Consider the following 21630-nt stretch of genomic DNA (forward strand, 5'->3'; position numbering starts at 1 on the left):
TGCTTGCAATTGACTAGCCTAGTTAATGGCACATGAGTACTGAGTACAGCACAAGTCCCAATCGTCCTAATCCACGACTGTCACTTCTCTTTCTAACCGACAAACACGCAGGACTTGTTCGTCTGCTGATTGGACAGAGCGCAGAGAATGTGCGGATGTGGATTAAAATGATTAAGTTTTGTTTAAAACAGTTTGTTTTATATAGAATACTTCTAAATCTAAAATGATGCTAAACATCTGTTACTTGTACTAGTAATCAGTTCTCTGAGTAGTATTTTTCATGTGTACTTTCTGCATTTTTTACAGCAGTTGTCCTTGCATTTGAGTACATTTTTAGCCATGTGCCTGTACTTGAGCACAGATTTGTAGTACTCTTTCTACCAATGTACATTTGTGTATATAAAATACTAACAAGTATCAAGATTTTCATTACTGGTCAGGTTTGTTTTGTTTTTGTTCGGGTCTTTTTAAAAGCGTGTCCCTCTGTGCGTAATGTCGTCACTGTGCGTCCTCTCCGTGCGTCCTGCGTCATTTCTGCCAACACCGCTCCGCCGCTTCCTGCACCGGCCCCGCGGCACCGTGCTGTCCCGTTACCCGCTCTCAGCGCCCAGTCTGCGGGGTAAAACAGCTCTGCAGCCCCGCTATGGCACCATAACACCTGGAACAAAGTCTGCAGCCGCTCGTTGAAGGTAAGAGCCGCGTTTACAGACCGAAAAATCGTGAAATAACCGTTTTATTTTACCGTTAAACCCACAGAGCCAGGTGAAGTCATTGGAGTTCGTAAATAGAAAGTACCATTGTTTATTAGTACATAGGCTGGACTTATACGCCATGAATAAATAAATAAATAACACAAGATTAGAACCCGTATACACATGATAGCCTGGCTATTTAGAGTTAATACATTAGTTATTCTCATTAAAATTATATTAAATAACAACTATGTAGTGAAAATTGAAAATATTTAATATAGAAAATGTATATATGTATGTCCGTGTGTGTGTGTGTGTGTATATATATATATATATATATATATATATATATATATATATATATATAATGTATATATATGTATATATGTGTATATATATATTACATAAAATGTATAATATCCAGCTTGTTTATTGTTAGCATAATAAAGCAGTTATTACTGTTTTTTGATCACAACAGGCAGGTTTCTTACTTTTCAAGATTTTGCTTATAATTTAATTGCATCTTAAAAAGTCTGTTTGGACTGCGCAGTTTTGGGAAAAATTGGATTGTGATTAGATTTGTGACATATGTTGTAAATGTACGATTCCTTTTCACGGTCGGTCCACACACAGGAAATTACAGAAATTTCACATTTGTAGAGGTCTAAACTACATGTACAACAAGGTTTTTCTATAAAGACACTAGATATTTGCTATTTGCAGAGAATGTTCTGTGATCTCCATAATTGCAGGCTTTTATTCTGACGAGCTTTGCAATTGAGATTAGTTTTGTGATTTCTGTTTTACTAAAAGGATTCTGCTCAAAGTTCACATCTGAAACACATCCAGACAAATGAAAACAAAAAATAATATTTCAGAACATGTTTGTACAGATCTAAACTACAGGGTTAGATGTTTTGATGCAGAATAAGAGTGGAGATTGGGTTGTTGGGTTGTGTGGAGGAAATTATGGTTCTTAAAAAACTGCAGCCTTTGAGATTTGTTAATCGCATCCCTTCAAATTTCAATTTGATTGCGGTTCATCTTGCGGCTCTATTATAATTATATAATGCAATGTTTTTAAAAGTTATTGTCTTTTTTTAAATGAATGCATTGCAGAGTTAAATCCGGGTTTACGGCTCACTGCTCTTGTCTCTTTTTATTGTCTATAGAAGAGCCGCCAGTATCCACTTTCACAAACCACTGTCAGAACAATGCAGCAATTTGATATTACGCTCCCTGCTCCATGTTAAACTGTGGCCTGTGTTATATAAAGGGAAATGTCTTTGTTTGTTAGTGTTGGATTTATTTCTAGTGTTGTCAAAAGTATCGAAAATCGGATACTAACCAATACTTAAGTATCAAAACTAGATATTTATTTGAGCAGGTATTGATACTAAGAAAGTCACATTCACAGGACAGAAATGAACCTTTCCTGAATAGCTTTAGAATGATCTTGAGCTGTGTCAGAACAAGTATAAGACACATAGACTAGTATACGCTCATGGACCACAATGGAACCTACCTGGACCACTGAAGGATTACATAAGGCCATATGTAAAAGAATGTACTACCATTTAATGTTGAAAATCACATTCTATTGTTTAAAGAAGAGTGTTTTATTATCACTGTGGTATCAGAATCAGGATTGAGTGTTGAGGGATTACACAGATATAAGGCTGCGTGGGAAGCTAAAAGAAATTACTACCATTTAATGTTGAAAATCACATTCTATTATTGACATAGTGTTTTTTTTTAAATCATTATTATTATTATTATTATTATTATTATTATTATTGTGGTATCGGTATCAAGTCTTTTCCTTAATATTGTACTACACTAGTATGGTTCTAAACTATCTCCATGGAGACAAAGAGGTGACAATGATATCCAAGCCAAGTTACAGGACAGGTCTGTGGAGCAGTGACCCCACTCTTTGTAAGAATACATGTTTTACTGCCTTATGTAATTGTATTCAGATAATTGTTCTCTGGACCATGGAGCTTTGCAGTGACCGCCCACCCTGTGGTTCGGGAACTAACTTTCTCATTAATTTTTCTGATAAAAAAATATATATATTAAAAGCACGAAAGTGTGCTTGAGGATAATCAGCTCCATGGTAACTAATGACCAGAAGATCTGTAATTTTATTTAAAATCTGATAAAAAATAATTTTTTTAGAATTTGTTAGCACGTAGCTGGTTAGCCTCCGTGATGTCTTTGAACTCTTAATCTTTTGAATTTTTCGAAAAGTCCATTGGAAAAATCTATGGAGTATTGACTTATGGAACCCAAGCAGGATGCCACTATTGAGCTCCATTTACACTGGAAAAAAAAGAGGAAGAGAAGATAGATGATGCTGAAACACACCAACCCTCCACCAGGACACAAGGCCCAGGGGAGGGATGAGGCCCATATACCAACCCTCCACCAGGACACAGAGCCCAGTGGAGAGAAGAGGCCAAAACACCAACCCTTCACCAAGAGACCGTGAGACAAGCCCGGGCAGCTGCAGCTGACCATTACTCCCAACGCAGAGGGCTACTCCACAGGAAACAAGGGAGATCCTGAAAATGATAAAACAATATGTGTTAAAAGCTAAGAACTAGAAATAAATAGCATCAAGAACATAATATTAATTAAAACTGCAAGTAGTGATAAAGGGCCTATGCAACCCTTGCGACCGTGTAAAAATGTAAGAGCTGGATATCAATCTTATCTTGAAATGTGATTCAATATTTCCAGTGTTATGTTAGAGATAAATGATTACAACCCATTGTAACTTTGCAGGGGGCGCTGGAGAGCCATTTTTAAAGATAGAATTGTAATCCACACATCATTTTGTCCAGCTCATCAAAATACACAGTTACAGGATGCTTTATGCTTCGTTAAGACCCCATTATGACCAAACCCTGAGATTTATGTAAATTATTTTCAACAACATTTTAACAGCTTTTGACCCCAGATATGTCCTGATGATGCTGCCTCTGTTTGGAGTCCATCAGATAAAACCCCTAGGACAAGTTTGTTAAAGTATTTCAACTTGTAAAGAAGTATTTATAGGCTTTATGAGTTATCTTCGGCGCTCAGACAATAATGAAGGGTGTGGGCAGTTAGATGACGTTTAGGAGATGTCTTCCTCTGGAGGTGTTTGAGCTGAGGCTAGTGGAGCCAAGGAACCGGAGCCGAGGGGGTGCTGTGGAGGTGGTGGGGCGCAGCATGAACTTTTTCTTTTCTTTCTTTCTTTTTATATTTATTTCATTCATTAAAACAAAACAAATCAATGCAGCATATCTGCATACAGTATTTCAGCTTTTGTACAATTATAATAGATGAATGAAAGGGCACAGAAAGAAGCAAAAGCTTATAATATCTGCCCCTTATCAACTCTGACTCTTATTCCTTCCAGTGTATTGCACTGTTACATTATACAAAATCAAACTTAGATTCGCGGCTACTTTACAATGAACTGAAGCAGCAGCGCATCTGTGATGGGGACAAATAGGGCAGACTGGGTGCTGAGTGGATGAAGAGGAGGTGCAGTGAGCAGCAGGTAGTAATAGGAGTGAGGTGATGAAATCTGAGGAGGAGGTAAAGTCTGGAGAAGTGGTCTTTCAAGATGAATTTACACTAGCTTCATGACTGCTAGATTTTGGACATCTGTATAATTAGATTAAAAATGGCTGCCTTCACATCAGTGTGTGGTCCCCATAGACTTTTTTGCTCAAGGTCATATAAAGTGTGTGCGTACCAAATTTCATCAGTCTACGACAAACAAAAATTTTCCACCCCATTACAACAATGCAGGGGGCGCTGGAGAGCTATTTTTAAAGATAGAAGTTTAAGTTGCATATCATTATGTCCAGGTCATTAGAATCCACAAACACCAGATTGGGAAGTTTGAATCTGAAAACGTTTACAAAGTTTCAAGGAATTCTTACTTTCAGAATGGCTGCTTTGTTAAGAGCTCATCATGACCGCACCCTGAGACTCATGTCAATTCTTTTAAAATCTTTTGATCCCAGATACGCCCCGTATTGTTGCTTCAGTTTGGTGTCCATCGGATAAAAACCCTATGACAAGTTTGTTAAAGTACGAGGGCTAGATTTTGTCCATTTGCATATTTTGTTTCAAAATGGCCACCTTCACGTAGGAGATAGGACGTGATCCCAATAGAACCTTGCTCAGGGTCACATAAAGAATGTGCAAATTTCATTGCAATACGACAAACCATTTTTTTTTACACTTCCCATTGACTTTTTTGAGGCATGACATTGCAAATGTGGATGTAGATAGGAATGCCTCATTAGGTCCATTCAAATCCAAAAGAGTTTATAAGGAAAGTAAAGACAGAATTTTTATTTTTTATTTTTCCAAAAATTAACATTTTTTTTTAAAAATCACCAGGACTACACCCGACATTTTATTTAAAATGTAATTGATAACCTATTATTGCACATGAGTTTTGTGTCTTGTGGCAAAGTTTAAAGTGTTTTTAATGAAAACTGGTGGAAGAGTTGTCAAAAGGATTTTGATGAGTGATTTTGTCAGTTCCAGGTTTGATCCAATATGGCCGACTTCCTGTAGGCTTTAGGGCGGGGCCATAATATTGTTTTTTACATGCCCTGACGTGACCTATTTTTGATGCTAAGTTTCATTTTTCGACGATAACATTTTTCTGGGCCAGGATTGGTGCAATGTAAATCAATTTTCGAGCTAGTGCTACTGAGCCATTTTTCAATTTTTTTTTCACTGGGTGTTCACTGAGTGACCTCTAATTTTTAATACCACTCAATTGTTTATACATTATTGTTTACTGCTTGATTTTTGCAATTTTCCTCAAAATTGTACAAATACAATAAGGCTCTCACACGAGTCGCTGACTTCGCCCTCCTTGCATGTTTGTGTGCAGGCCCTAAATATATAAATATACTAAAACAAATAAACAGATAAAATAATAAATATTGATCAAAAGTTAAGCTAAAAAGGTGGGCCTTGAGCGTGCTCTTAAAATCATGAACTTGGCCCTGAGGTCCTCTGGCAGACAGTTCCATAGGCGAGAGCCATAGTACTGGAAAGACACCTCTCCGTCATTGTTTGTCTTGACTTTGGGAATGCCTCGGATATCTGTGTAATCCCTTAGTGGTCCAGGTAAGTTCCATTGTGGTCCATGGGCGTATACTAGTCTATGTGGTCTTATACTTGTTCAGATACAGCTCATTCTAAAGCTATTCATGAAAGGTTTATAGCTGTCCTGTGAATGTAACTTTTTTAATAGTGATACTTATTCAAATGAGTATATAGTTTCCGTATTTTCCGCACTATAAGGCGCACCTAAAAGCCTTTAATTTTCTCAAAAACCCACAGTGCGCCTTATAATCCGATGCGCCTTATATATGGATCAATATTGGTCAATTATGACACCCGTAGTCAGGAGCCGTCGCTGAAGTAATAGCGGTAATAACCCTTTAAGGACTGAGCACACTATGGGCCAGTATAGCTTACCTAGACCTAGACTTTTATTATTTTTTAGCCATAAAAATCATGTTAAACGAAGTATCAGCATTTGCTGCATTTTTCCCACACAACTACTTCTATTTTACACATCCATCCGTATTTTTTCTTTTACGCGTCGAATAAATGAGTGGGAAAATCCCCGCAGCCCCGCGCTCTCATTCATCACCTTCAGGACAACAGAGGCAGATTACCGTAATGACGGTAAAATATTTAGATAGCCCCGTGTCTCCGCTTTGAGACGCCGTTTGAATTTACATGAAGCACGACTGGGCGGAGTTACGCTGCTGGAAAGTCCGCAACCCGCTGTATCTGCAACGACAGGATCCGACGCTATAGGGATAACGGGGAGACAGGGAGACAGCGCCGGGCGACATACGCCACAATCTGCCAATGGATCGCGGATGCCTGGGCTGATATATCAGTCTCAAGTGCGGTCCGAGTTTCACGAAGGCAGGAATTGTCACTGAATTGTTAAGACAACAGCAGTGAATCGGGCACTTTGAATGAGCTCATTCTGTTCAACTCAGACACTGAAGAGGAAGAACTCGACGGATTCGTGAATGAGGATTGAGCTGAAAATGTGAGGCTTTACGTGTTTTTTTCACGTGTTTACAACTAAACAAGGCTGGGAGATATTGTGAATATGGACATTAACGTTTGAACAACGTTGAGTTATTGTTATTACTTTGCACTATTTCGAGAGTTACTATATTGTGAATGCATTAACTTGTTTTGTGAGTTTGACTGACTTATCTGTTTTGTTGACGTTCCCTTTAGCGCAGCTCCATCTCGTGGATGCGTAACACAACCCCAGATACTACAGTAGTTTATATTCTATGCGCCTTATAATGCGGTGCGCCCTATATATGAAATTTGTTTTAAAATAGGCCATTCATTGAAGGTGCGCCTTATATTCCGATGCGCCTTATAGTGCGGAAAATACGGTAGTTGTACCAATTAGTATCTGATTTTCTATACCTTTGACTCAATACACTAATTTGGACTCTAATTATCTTAAATATTGAAGATACATAGTAATATACTTTACAGCTAAAGTAATGTTTTCTACACTTAATTAATTTCTTCTTTTCAGTGGTGATGCTTCTGGTCTCTGCACCAATCAGCATCAAGCATTTCAAGAGGAAGTATCTGCATTTGAGGAAGACTCCCCAACATGACATGGAGACCCCAACTTCAGTGTCCAAAACAAAGATGGCATCGCCTTCAACCCCTCAGCCCCCCCCTCCACCTGTTTCAAACCATTCAAATATTTTAGAGGCCTTTAAAACTCCTGAAAACGCTATGAAAACACAACTTTCACCAGTCCAATGTGCACCCCACGACATTAACAATATGGAAGGCGCTTTGCAATCTAGTATAGTTAAAAATGCCGCCATGTTGCCTTCAGTGCCCCAAAATGACAAAATATCTCCCACATGTTTACCTGACATATCCAAGGACTACAACATATCGCCTATAGTTGCTAAAAAATCTGCTTTATTAGACAGAAATGCTTTGGAGATGCCCTCAGTAACCACGAATAATTTGGAAATTTCTACACTGAAAGGATTTGACATGGCTTCTTCAAATGAAATTGAAACTAGATTATCACCGCAAAGTGACTTAAATTCTGTGTCAGAGGCTAAAAATGCAATGGGAGTGGTCCTAACATGTCACGATAGACTAGAAACGGCACTGACACCAAGAAATATCATTGAGTACAAGTCTATGGACAATATCGAAAGCAAAAACATGGACAGTTTAACAAAGCAAGTTTCTGAGACTGGTTTAACTATGATGTCCAAAAGCAATATGGTTTCCTCAGCTTCACTGCCCGAAAATGTGAGGAGTAAGCCTACAGTGTTAGCCAATCAAAACGATACAGAATTTATTTCAACTGCTGGACAATTGGACTCCTTAAATGGAACGCAGTCATCTTTATCGCCAAATTGTGAACACATTTTAATTTGTTCAACAAATCAGAGTGGTCTTAGAAATAGTATAAATATGAAAAATGGTAGTAAGTTTTCATTAATGCCTAAAAACAACATGGACGCTGCTTCTTTGGTCTCTCAAGAAATAAAAAATGAAGAGTTGACTACTGATTTTAACTCAAAATTATCGTTGATGGATAAAAATGTCTCAGAGGGTATTAAAAGTATAGGAGAAACCACTGATAAACCCAATCATTTGGATTTGCCACTAAACAATATGGATGCATTTTCTTCAAGGGCTAAAACCAAAATTGAAACAAGAGCAAAGTCCACTTCAAAATCTCCATTAGTTGAGAAAACTATCAAATCGCCGACTAAAATAAATACCAGCGCGTCCCAAAGCAGGAGTAAAAGTGATTTAATGTCTAAAAGAGTTTCAGAATCTCCAACAAAACCCAAAATTATTTCAAAATCCCCCTCACGTGACAAAATGGACAAAAAGCTGTTTAGATATACGATTGCTGGGTTGTCTGGACCAGGAGCACTTCAAATCAAAATGGCAGATGAGGCTTTAATGCCCAAAAGTACTATGGCATTACCTTCAAAACCTAAAGCAATTACAAAATCTCCGTCAACGGACAAAATGCCATTAAGATCAACTAGTGACATGTCTTCAGTGCCTCAATACAAGATGGCGACTGAATCTTCAATGGCCAAAACAAATCTAGCAACCCCATCCAAACGCAAGACCGTTTCGAGATGTTCTTCAGTTGATAAAAGTCCTGTCAAAAATCCAAGTGAACTGTCTCCAGTGCCCCAAAACAAGATGCAGGACAGTGCTTTTTTGCCCAAAACCAATATGGCAACTCCACCAAACACCAGGACTATCTCAAGAACTCCTTCCACTGACAAAATGGATGTAATCACAAACAAAAATGCTAGTGAATTATCTGTAACGCCCCAAAACAAGATGGCGGATGCATGTTTAGTGCCTCAACCCATTACAACATCTCCAACAAAACCCAAAGCTAGTTCAAAATCTGACAAAACTGTCTCTAAAAAGATATTGAGGAAGGAGTCGTCTTGTCCATCTGAGCCTTCTCCAGTGTCAGTTTCTGACCAGCGGCAATCTTTGAGACCTCCGTGGCGGGGCGGAGCTTGGACCCCCTCCCGAAGCCAGACCAGTCCCAGTCTGACCCAGTCCGGGTATATTCGGCGCAGTGAGAGTTCCATGTCAGTCAACGCAGGGTTAAGGAGCAGAGCAGGTTTGATTCGCCCAGCCACGTCTCTGCCTCACATCCCCAAAGCTTCCTCCAGTTCTCGGCCTTGCCTCCTGGTGGCGCTGCGACCCACAAATCTGCAGCAGGAGAAGAATGAGTTCTTTCAGTCGGGTTTTAAATACGATCCGCAGTTTGAGTATGAGGAGGCGGAGTTGTCTGCTGTACTGGAGAAGTACAGAGAGGGATCAGACCTATTCTTACAACAGGTGTGACTGACTAATTAATGAATTGAATAATAATAATAATAATAATAATAATAATAATAATAATAATAATAATAATAATAATAATAATAATAATGATAATGATGACTTTCACGTTAGTTCTATTTTATCCCTACTGACCACCAGAAGGCGGTGCTGAGAGCACTGAATGCATGTTTGGGGGGAATCTTGCTTTTAGTACCGCCCTCTGGTGGTCAGTAGGGATTCACAGAACTGTTACATTTGTATCTTTAGTTTTATTTACCTGTGTTCCTGTGTTGTATATTCAGGCCGTGGGGATCATGGAGTGTGTGTTGAGGAAGTACGGCTCTTATGAAAGCTTTGAGGAGGCAACTGGAGGAGCCATTTTACCCAAGAGCCAGGTGTGGGCAGCGGTGAGGAAGTACCTGCAGAAGGAGGGCTGCGTAGGAGAGGTACCAACACCTGTCTGACCTGGATTAACTGTGTGTGCATTCTTTAAGTGATAAATGAATGCATCTGAATATTAACGATGTGCTCCTCACTCCTCTATCCACTTTCTCTTCTTTAAGTAGTAATACATCTCCTGTCTCAGGCCATAATGGTAGTCTCAGTCTCTCTCTCTGTCTCTCTCCCCCTCCCTCTTGCTTTCATCCCTCATCCCTCTCTCCTCTTTTCTCCAGGTAGTTGTCCGCCTGTCAGATGAGCTCCTGTCTCAAGCTTTGATGGTGCTCTCTCTATCTTTTGCTCTCATCCCTTCTCCCTCTCTTTCCCTCTCATCCCTCTTTCCTCTCCTCTTTTCTCGAGGTCGTTATTATCTGCCTGTCAGATGAGCTCCTGTCTCAGGCCGTGATGTTGGTCTCTCTCTCATCCTTCTCTCCTCTTTTCTCTAGCTGGTTGTCCGCCTGTCAGATGAACTCCTGTCTCAGGCTGTGATGGTGCTCTCTCTATTTCTCTCTCTCTCCCTCTCATCCTGCTCTCCCTCTCTGTCCCTCTCATCCCTTTCTCCTCTCTTTTCTCCAGGTTGTTGTCCGCCTGTCAGATGAACTCCTGTCTCAGGCTGTGATGGTGGTAGAAAACTGTCGTCCAACTTTGACCATAAACCTCTCTGGGGCGCGACAGCACTGGCTCGAGGGAATGCTCCGCCATGAGATCGGTACAGACATAAACAGTGTTCATTTAGAAACATACATCCTTATTGTGAGCCGACTCACTTCCCCACAAAGCCAACGGTCTGCTTATTTCTATGGAGGGTGTTTTTTACTGTAAGGCTTTAAACTGAAGGGTCCATTTACCTATTTGTAAGCTCGCTCACAGTATCTATAAAGGAATACATGCTTTAATTTTTATCTATTTATTGGCTGAAATGTTACACAGTGAGGCTTTCATTGATTAGCAAAATAATCATTAGGTGGCACTCTATTACACATTGTGACCTATTACCAGACAGAGGGGAAAAATAATAACATTCATTGTATAAAGGATTAGAATAGGACATTATTTTTTATCTCACAGTGTAGAAATTTGTAATGTCTGCTTTTGGTACACAGTTAAATGTGAATGCAATTAGATTTAAGATTGTATAAGATAAAGATTTAAATTATGCAACTTATGATGATGTTTGTCTGTTATTTATTATTGTTGTTTTTTCATCAAAATTCAATACAAATATTCCTCTAAACAGTCTAAATCTCCTCAGGTACACATTACCTGCGTGGAGTGAACAACAGCCTGCAGCCGTGGTCTTCCTCAGAGCAGCGTAAGGCTCTGGGTCTGAAAGGAGCTAACCCCACAGAGGAGGGCCTAGCCTCTCTACACAGTGTCCTGCTCCGGAAGCAGCCTTTCCTCTGGAGAGCAGCTCTACTTTACTACACCGTGCACCACGCCTCACACATGAGCTTCAGTCAACTGTTCCACCACATCCAGAGGTTTGTGAGCAGCCCCGAGGTGCGATGGGAGTACTGCCTACGAGCCAAGAGAGGGCAGACCGACACCTCCAAGCCAGGTCAGCTACACTATAACACATGTATATTCATTTAAAGAGAGGATTTTAGTTCAGATTTCATAAACATGATATAACTATCATCCCAGATACAAGGTAAACATTTAAAAACCCATTAAAATCAAATATAACTTTTACAGATAACAATTGTAATACTGGTTTATTTTAACAAAAAACATTGGACCTTGATGGTTTAGTTCTTTGTGTTATATTTTATATTTTGATGTTTTGGTTCAAGACAGAAAGCAGTGCAGCCTCTGCAGCTCAGTGAATAAATTCTGGAGGTTTTGAGCTTTCACATGAGGCCTGTCCATATAATGAGAATGAGAAAAACTTGTATGTCTCTATCTACAGGTTAAAGCTCTGGACACACAGGTTCAGTTGCGATTGTAGTACATGTTTTAAATCAACTAAGAGAGCAGGCTGGATATCCTGCCTTTGTTGTTTTTGTGAAGCATTTATTGATAGATTTGTTCAAAATATGCAGGATTATATTTTCAGGAAGTAAATGTTCTGCATCAGCGTCATGAGTTTAAGACTCACTGATTGTTACTTCCCACTCTTCACCCAAAATTCACTCTATGCACTGACCAATAACCACTATCCAATAAAACTTATGGGACAAAGTAAAAATAAATTAAAGCCGCAAGCGGCGATGATGGCCCTCGCCCCCCATGCGACCGCCCCCCCATGCAACCGCCCGGGGCCGGCCACTGCCCCCACACACCATTTTCCCCACCCGGCCACCCCACGGCCGCAATCCGCCCCCCTTCACACAGTTTCTATATAAATATGTGTGACCAACACATTATAATGGAGGTCCACGGCGTTGAACCGGCAACTTCGTGCACAATACAGGTATGGTGTAATGGACTTTTTTGCCCCTTTTGAGGTTCACAATTATCTCCCCAAGTTTCATGCCAATCGGACAAAGTTGTGTTTTTTACCAGTACAGTAGGGGGCGCTATAGAGGTCACTGTCCATCTGCTCATTATGTTTCTCTATTCACAGTTTTATTCTGTATCAGTGATTAGAATTTGAGCTTTTTAGGCTGATCAATGTGTCTGTGAGAGGGAATCAATTATGCAGGAAAGCAGTCATATTTTGACAGTGTGCTGTGCATAAACCAGAAACAATATCCCCAAAACGTGGTTGATTATTGACAATCGACATATGTACATACTGTATGTGGAGTTTGATGTAATTTGGATGAAAAACCTAGGAGTAGATATAATTCATAGACATGCAAGTCAAAGTGCCAAGTGCCAATTTCTTTTCAATTCATTGCGCCCCTGGTGGCCAACAGTGGAAAATAACCCATGGCCATAATGTAATTTTTTGTTTCTTCTGATGTCACTGATTTATTCCCCGAATTTCGTAGGAATCCGATAATGTTGGCGTTTCACCCCTATGGTAGGGGGCGCTATAGTGTTCATTTTTATTACAATTAATAATCCATTTTATTAATACCCTCATATCACATGGGTGATTTTAATTTGAGCTGTGTAGACCAATGCATGTGCGTGTCAGACATTTTTAAATGATTTTATTTGGAGTCTTTGCGCCCCCGGTGGCCAAGTGTGAAAAAAAACCTATGCCCGTAATATTATTTTTTGGTCCACGTCATGCCCCCAATTTATTTCCCGAGTTTCGTAGGAATCCGATAATGTTGGCGTTTCACCCCTATGGTAGGGGGCGCTATAGTGTTCATTTTTATTACAATTAATAATCCATTTTATTAATACCCTCATATCACACGTGTGATGTGAATTTGAGCTGTGTAGACCAATGCATGTGCGTGTCAGACATTTTTAAATCATTTTATTTGGAGTCTTTGCGCCCCCGGTGGCCAAGTGTGAAAAAATACCTATGCCCGTAATATTATTTTTTGGTCCACGTCATGCCCCCAATTTATTTCCTGAATTTCGTAGGAATCCGATAATGTTTGCGTTTCACCCCTAAGATAGGGGGCGCTATAGTGTTCATTTTGATTAAAATTAATATTGCATTCCATTCAAGGCCCAATCTCGCATATGTGATGTGAATGTGAGCTCTGTAGGGCAATGCCTGTGGTCGTGAGAGGACATTGAAAAAACAGGAAACGAAGGCGTATTTCGGTGGCGGCGTACGGGCGAACCGTGTGGAATTTGGAGAAAACGTGGATAACTTCTGCAAACCCATGTGTCTGGATGTGGCATGTGAAATCTGAGCTCATTTGGACCAAAAACCTGAGACTAGTAGCGTTTTGAAAACACGCTGCGAATGAAGTAGCGAATTTTTGATCCAAAATGGCCGACTTCCTGTCTGTCATAGAGCAGTGCTTCAATTCATTTTTATGCTTGTTCCATGGTGCTCTATCACTGTTCCGAATTTTGTGCATGTATTCCAAAATTAAACAGGCTCCTCTCCCATAGGGGTGAAATTTTAGGTGGCGCTGTCGAGTCAGGGGGCATGGGACATTTTCCCGACACCAATATTATGAAATTTTTCGCCGAGCCGGTCGATTCTATACCCCCATGTGAGAGTTTTCGTGAATGTTCAGGGGGTGAAAAATGCGATTGTTTTGGCGGAAAAACAAAGAACAATGTTAATATGCAGTGTGGCCCTGAGCTGTGTGGCCCTGACTCTATATGAGAGGGGTCTGTGGCTTTGCACCGGCAACCATGTACATAATACAGGTATAGTGTAATTGACTTTTTTGCCCCTTTTAATGCCCACAATTATCTCCCCAAGTTTCATGCCAATCGGATAAAGTTGTGTATTTTACCAATACTGTAGGGGGCGCTATAGTGTTCATTTAGATAACGATTAATAGTGCATTCTATTAATACCCTCACATCACACGTGTGATGTGAATTTGAGCTGTGTAGACCAATGCATGTGTGTGTCAGAAATTTTTTTATGATTTTTTTTTTGTATTTGCGCCCCTGGTGGCCAACCGTGGAAAATGACTCATGGCCATAATGTAATTTTTTGTTTCTTCTGATGCCACTGATTTATTCCCCGAATTTCGTAGGAATCCGATAATATTGGCGTTTCACCCCTATGATAGGGGGCGCTATAGTGTTCATTTTTATTACAATTAATAATCCATTTTATTAATACCCTCATATCACACGTGTGATGTGAATTTGAGCTGTGTAGACCAATGCATGTGCGTGTCAGAAATTGTTTTATGATTTTTTTTTTAGTATTTGCGCCCCTGGTGGCCAACCGTGGAAAATGACTCATGGCCATAATGTAATTTTTTGTTTCTTCTGATGCCACTGATATATTCCCTGAATTTCGTAGGAATCCGATAATATTGGCATTTCACCCCTATGATAGGGGGCGCTATAGTGTTCATTTTTATTACAATTAATAATCCATTTTATTAATACCCTCCCATCACACGTGTGATGTGAATTTGAGCTGTGTAGACCAATGCATGTGCGTGTCAGACATTTTTAAATCATTTTTTTTGGAGTCTTTGCGCCCCTGGTGGCCAAGTGTGAAAAATTACCTATGCCCATAATATTATTTTTTGGTCCACGTCATGCCCCCAATTTATTCCCCGATTTTCGTAGGAATCCGATAATGTTGGCGTTTCACCCCTATGGTAGGGGGCGCTATAGTGTTCATTTTGATTAAAATTAATATTGCATTCCATTCATGCCCCAATCACGCATATGTGATGTGAATGTGAGCTCTGTAGGGCAATGCCTGTGGTCGTGAGAGGACATCGAAAAAACAGGAAACGAAGGCGCATTTCGGTGGCGGCGTACGGGCGAACCGTGTGGAATTCGGAGAAAACGTGGATAACTTTTGAAAACCCATGTGTCTGGATGTGGCATGTGAAATCTGAGCTCATTTGGACCAAAAACCTGAGACTAGTAGCGTTTTGAAAACACGCAGCGAAAAATTTGGCGAATTTTCGATTCAATATAGCCGACTTCCTGTCCGTCCTAGGGCCGCACTATGATTGGCTTTTTTGCTTGTCTCCATGAGCTCTATCACTGGTGTGAATTTCGTCGAGCTAGGGCGAAAAATGCGTGTCGGCTCCCAATTCATTTTAAAATTTTGAATTTTCTAGGTGGCGCTGTCGAGCCAGTGTGTGTGGGTCATTTTCGTGATGCATATTTTCTTGAATTTTTTGCCAAGCCGGTCGATTTGATACCCCCATGTGAGACTTTTCGTTGACGTTCAGGGGGTGAAAATTGCGATCCCAGGGGGAGAAAAAAAATAATAATAATAAGAAGAAGAAACCCAGGAAGAACAATGCCCCTCGCCATCACTTCGTGAGTGGCGAGGGCCAATAAACCCCTGAACCTCTGCTGCATGTTTCAGGCTGCTTCAGTAAAGACCAGGTTTATCTGGACGGGATTTTGAGGATTCTGAGACATCGAAGAAACATCGACTTCCAACTGCTCACAGCTCTGGGAAAGGTACAGATGATTAAGGATTTAACTTGAATTCAGACTTAGTAATTAAGAATTCGTTTCACCCTGCATGGATCTATCTGTCTGTAAATAAATAAAGAGCACGTCTGGGAGGTTTGCATGGGGAGAAATGGCAGTATAAAACTTAACAATACATATTTACCATAATAATTTTGTGTTCAATTATGTGGAACATGTGGTGCTGAATTTTGATGTAGCTAAAAATCATTATATTTCTGTTATATATTTGAGACAGTTCTGTTAATAATAACTGGGACACTTGGGCCCTCTAGTGGTAATGGAGGTATATGCACAAGTATAGTACTAATACAATTTTCGTCCCATCATGAATATTAGTTAATACATAAATATTTAATGGAAAATCATAGTTCCATAAAATAGTTCTGTTCATTTAATTTGGTCTTATTCTGTCTAAAAACTGCGACATAAATGTAAGATGGATTTAATGTTATACTGTGGGACATTCCAGGCGATTCAATGAAGACAGTGTTAGCCTTAAACACAGAGGTGGGTAGTACTTTTTAAGAGTACTTTTCTAGCAGCATACTTTTACTCCAACTTGAGTAATATTTTTATTGAACAGTACTCTTGCTTGAGTAAAAGTTTTGGTTCCTCTTCCCACTGGAGATCTACAAGTGACTTGAGCTTTATGTTAACAATATGAAATTACTTGAACATTTGTGTTTCTTGCACCTCTTTCAGTTTGTCTCATTTTTGTGTTTGCCCTTTGAAAATACCAAATTCTGTGCTTTATTTATATAAATTTGTTTTGTCCTTCAAATTACGTAAACTTCTAATTATACATCAGCTGTCCCGAAAGTTACTCTTTAAGTTACTCTTAGTAGTACTTCTCCCTAATACTTTTTTACTCTTACTTGAATAATTTCTTGAGTAATATTATTTTATATTATTTTTCTTATTTGAGCACCCACCTCTGATTAAACCTGACCTGTGTGTAGGTGTCTTTCGAGGACGTGGAGAGGCTGCGTTCTCTGGCTGTTCTCTCTCGCACCAGAATCCCTCACTTCATGACCGACCCGGACAAATATCTGTCTCATCTTGATCACATCCTCTACATGAACGAGCTGAGTGACGAAGAGCTGGAGAGACTGCTACCCTGAAAATGCTCGCGGTGCAAAGCATAGTGAGCGCTAGAGAGAATGCTGCTCTGAGACTGTGGGTACAACACTAACGACAACAACACAGGAGCAGCTCAGAGGTTCACAATAAACAGAGAGAGGAGAGGTGTATGGCTCAATTCACATTTATAAGGAATCATTATATCAATGCTACAGACAATGCTGGCTACAGTTTTAGGTACACCCAATTGGAGAAATGGCTGACCATCAGCAATAGAAACCATATCATATTTCAGTATTCATGTTTTAATGTTTTAAATATTTAATTATTCTATTTTTATATAATCAACTTTTATTTATACATCTTTTAGTTTCCTGTCCGTTAAAGGTCCCGTGTCTGCTTTGTTTTAATTTTTTTTCACGTGTTGAGCTTCTGAATCTGAATCTACTTACAAAGCATTTTATCCTCGTATAATGAGGAATTGTGCAGTTAGCATGCTAGTTATTGCTAACTTTACCATAATGGTAAATAATGGTCTTTGAAAGTTGTGAAATGCACTTAAAATAATAAAAATAATATAATAATTATGATTCTCCAAATGAATGAGGTAAGTGAGGAATCATTTTAGACCACTACAAACCGTTTAAATGAACTAGTTCTGTTTTTAATGTTTTTCAAACAGTAAAAATCAGGTACAGCTCCTTAAAGCATACAAAGGCTTCACAATGAGACAATAATGGAGTATACAATAACGATAATGTGTTCAATATTATGATAACATTATTAGGTTATTTGATTTTTAGTTCTATCTGTTTTGTGTTTAATTATCTTGAGCCATTACTTACACTTCAATGAACACATTTACAACACGTTTTAGCACATGTCTGATATTATGCAAAAAAATGTGTTTTCACGAGAGTCACTACTCATACAAAATTGAGTAAATGTACCTAATAAGTGGCCAGTCAATGTCTAATAGAATTTATACCACTGAAGCAGCGAGGATCCTCACCCACAAAGACTCTTAAGGACTATAACCTTTTCTTACATTTGCTCTGCATTAGCCTGTATTTATTTAAGACAAACTTGAATATTGTGAGGATAATGGACCTGCATGTACCTCATTTATAACACACTATTCACATTTAATCAACACAAGCCACAGTTAGTATTAAATACACTTTGGGAGAGTTAAGCAGCTTTGAAAATGGCAATGATGAAAATAGTCCATAGTTTAACCTGAGCTGGAGACAGGTCAGAATCCTCAAATGGAGTTTGCTGTGTAACTGTCAGATTACAGATGTGTTGACCTGTTTTATGGTTAATATCTCTGTATTTACTGGGCCTATCCACAGTGTTAACAATAATTGACTACAAAGGTGAAATATTTTTCTTCACAGTAACAAAAAGAAGAAACAAAAGGATTATTCAACTGCAAAATCGTGAATGATGTCAGTTCAAAGAATCAGAGATTTATTCTGGCACATTTGTGGACCTAATGATATTTCCAGACCAGCAGCCTAAAAACCCTGGACTAGACCAAGATTAGACCAGGACTAGATTAGGACTAGACCAGGATTTAAAGGAACTTTATGTAGGTCTTAGTTTTAAAAATGTACTACAATCACAACTGAACCTGGGTTGCCAGAGACTGAGCCTGCAGATAGAGACACATACAAGTTTTTCTTACTCTCAGTTTATGGACAGGCCTCACGTTAAAGCTCAGAACCTCCAGAATTCACTCACTGAGCTGCAGAGGCTGCACTAGCACTGATTCATGATTGGCTGCAGGTGCTGTAGTTTTAGGTAGTGACGAGAGAGTACTTTTAGGTTTCAAACGAGTTTGCTGTCAATCACACTTTTGAAATATGATTAATCACAATTAATCTCAATTTATTCCACAAATTTAAATACATTATTCAAAAGTCCAACAGGCTATAATTTAAGTCTAGAAATTGCATTTCATACTGAATGTGCATGATCACATGTTCCAGGTTAATGTTTAGTTGGGTTAAAGGCCCTTCATTGTCGCTTACGGGTATTTAATATAATATGGTTCTTATGGTGGCAGATGTAAGCTGTTGGCCTGGCATCTTCCGGTGTTCTGGTTCTGGTCCGCAGTGTCTTTGGTTTGTGCGGAGCAGAGCCATGCCGCGTTTCTGCGCTCCATGCTCGTAAACAACCATCGACCGATTTGCGATCGTCCACAGGAAGACTGATGGACTTTGTGTGTAATGTAACCGCATGTAATTATCACAGCTCCTGAGCACAGTGTTTCTCCTGTCAGGTAAATCATCCCAGTCCAATTTATGTGTTTAATTAACATTGACAGCTCTAGTTTAAACCAACTGGATTTCAGCCATGACAAATTAAAAGTAATCACCAAACCATTTTATACCTGCTTAACTCTCCTCTTGTCACTATTGAACACTTGCACTGATTTTGTCGTTAAATATTTGAATGTTTTTGGTCACAGCTTTATTTTGATGTTTTTACGCCTTTTATGCCTTTTACCGAACAGCAAATAACATGGAAATATATCTTAGTGCCACAAGTTAATATCAGTGTTTATAGCAAAGAAGGAAGAAAAAAAGAGTGAGGGAGTAGAGAAAGAGGAGCAGATGAGATGAACTGTTTAGGGAAGGGAAAGTTTGGGGATAGTTTCATTTTAATGAGTCCACAAAAAAGCAAATTAATGCTCAAGGGTCCTGTATTACACAAAATGTATTCTTGAGAGCTTTAAGCCATGTTAGCAATGTTTTTACCTCCTAAAAACATACCCAGGAATATGTTTTGTTTCATTCACATGTTTTCAGTAATACTGTATTATTGGGATCTCCAAAGCTCAAAATGCTCTAGTCCACCTTGTGATATCATGTAGTGGTAGAAGAACAGCCTAAATATGCAGGGTTTGCGAGTGAAACGTGTGAATGAAACAAAACACAGCTCCAGGTATGTTTGTGATGATGAAACAATATACATAAAAATCGATTTAAAAAATAACATAATATGGACCCTTTAAATGTTTAAAACGTTATTGCAGTATTCACAATCATGATGTTTGAAAATAAAGAGAGATGAAGGACAGGAGATAGGAGGCAAGGACATAGGAAACAGAGGACAAGAGAAGGACTGAACTGTTTTTATTTCAATTTCAGGTTTACAAATGTTAAATCACCTAAGAATTTGTGTTTGTAAAAAGCCAATTGAATGTTGCTTGTTTTATTTTCAGGAATTTGTATCCATCCAGTTTATTTATTAAAACCTCCAGCTTAATGATGTCTGCACTTTATTTTGAGTATTTTAAAGAGGGGGTATTTTACTTCTATGGGGTATTAACTGCTAATACATGTTACTTTTTATGTTTTGAAAATGCTGTATTGATTGAAAACATATTAACATGTTTAATAAGTTTCACTTTTGTTTTTGGTGCTCCGAATCCCCCCTCCCTTTGCTCTCCGTGCAGTCACTTCCCCTTCAGATCACTATCATACCACAATCAGTGTGCATCCCGCTAATGAAACTACTGCACATCACATCAGGTTTGTTGTGTGTACAGTTTTGTCTTTGTATGTATAAGAAAAATTTTCATGTGGGAGCATTGTACAGAATCTTACAGTTAACCATAAGGAGGGTTTAAACAGGACCCAGAAGAGAGCACTAGATTAGGTCAAACATAGTAAAAGAAATTTCAAATCTGTCAACCTGACAAAAGGTTGAGTGAAGACGTTCCGCTGCTTAGATGTGCAGTGCCACCAACCCAGGAATTGAATTTTTCTTTACTATGGATCATACCTGTATGACTGTGAGATTACACAGATATCTCAAACATGCATGGATGACATCTAAGATCTTTTCAGGCATGTTTTTGATGAGGGAACAATGTTGTAACATGGTAGAAAGACACTTTTCTCCATCAGAACGCTGGCCACACACCCCGTGACCTTGTCTTACAGGGTTGTGCCCAGGTTACAGGTCACCGGTCCAAACTCACAAAGGTAACAGCTGCTAAATCATAGGACTCGCCACTTCTTAACAACAGGCCCACTGGATACATTGTCTTCTCCATGTAACATTGCACTCACCCACTACAGGAACACCTCATCCCTGTGATGGAGGTACAGATCACTCAGGTACAGGTGCATGAGAGCCTTCACCCCTCTGCCCTCAATCCTCCACCCTCAATCCTCTGCCCTCACTGCCCTCACCTCGCTGCCCTCACCACTTTGCCCTCACTCATTTAGTTACTCACTCTGTGGTACTGCACTAAATTGGTTCAACTCCTATCTAGAAAACAGGGAGTACTTTGTTGAAATTGGAAAATGTGTCTCAGATAAAATGTCCCTGAGCTGTGGGGTGCCCCAGGGGTTAGGGTTATCCTGGGACCCCTGTTGTTCAGTCTCTATACGCTGCCGTTAGGTCAGTTGATAAGCAGCAATAATGTGTCCTACCACAACTCTGCAGATGATACTCAGATCTATGTCTCACTGCAGCAGGTGAATAT

At 39.3% G+C, this 21630-nt stretch overlaps 1 protein-coding gene across 1 annotated transcript; it reads left to right on the forward strand.

Moving 5' to 3' along the window:
• Nucleotides 1-569: 569 nt before the first annotated feature.
• kiaa0895l lies at nucleotides 570-20395 on the forward strand. Its single transcript, XM_033987228.2, has 7 exons — nucleotides 570-689; nucleotides 7303-9629; nucleotides 9917-10060; nucleotides 10629-10761; nucleotides 11305-11610; nucleotides 15934-16031; nucleotides 17006-20395. The coding sequence occupies exons 2-7, from the start codon at nucleotides 7308-7310 to the stop codon at nucleotides 17165-17167; spliced, it is 3165 nt and encodes a 1054-aa protein (XP_033843119.2). The 5' UTR covers nucleotides 570-689; nucleotides 7303-7307; the 3' UTR covers nucleotides 17168-20395.
• Nucleotides 20396-21630: the final 1235 nt, after the last annotated feature.

Source organism: Periophthalmus magnuspinnatus, chromosome 3 (assembly GCF_009829125.3).
Source record: "Periophthalmus magnuspinnatus isolate fPerMag1 chromosome 3, fPerMag1.2.pri, whole genome shotgun sequence".
In the NCBI taxonomy this organism is placed as follows: Eukaryota; Metazoa; Chordata; class Actinopteri; order Gobiiformes; family Gobiidae; genus Periophthalmus; species Periophthalmus magnuspinnatus.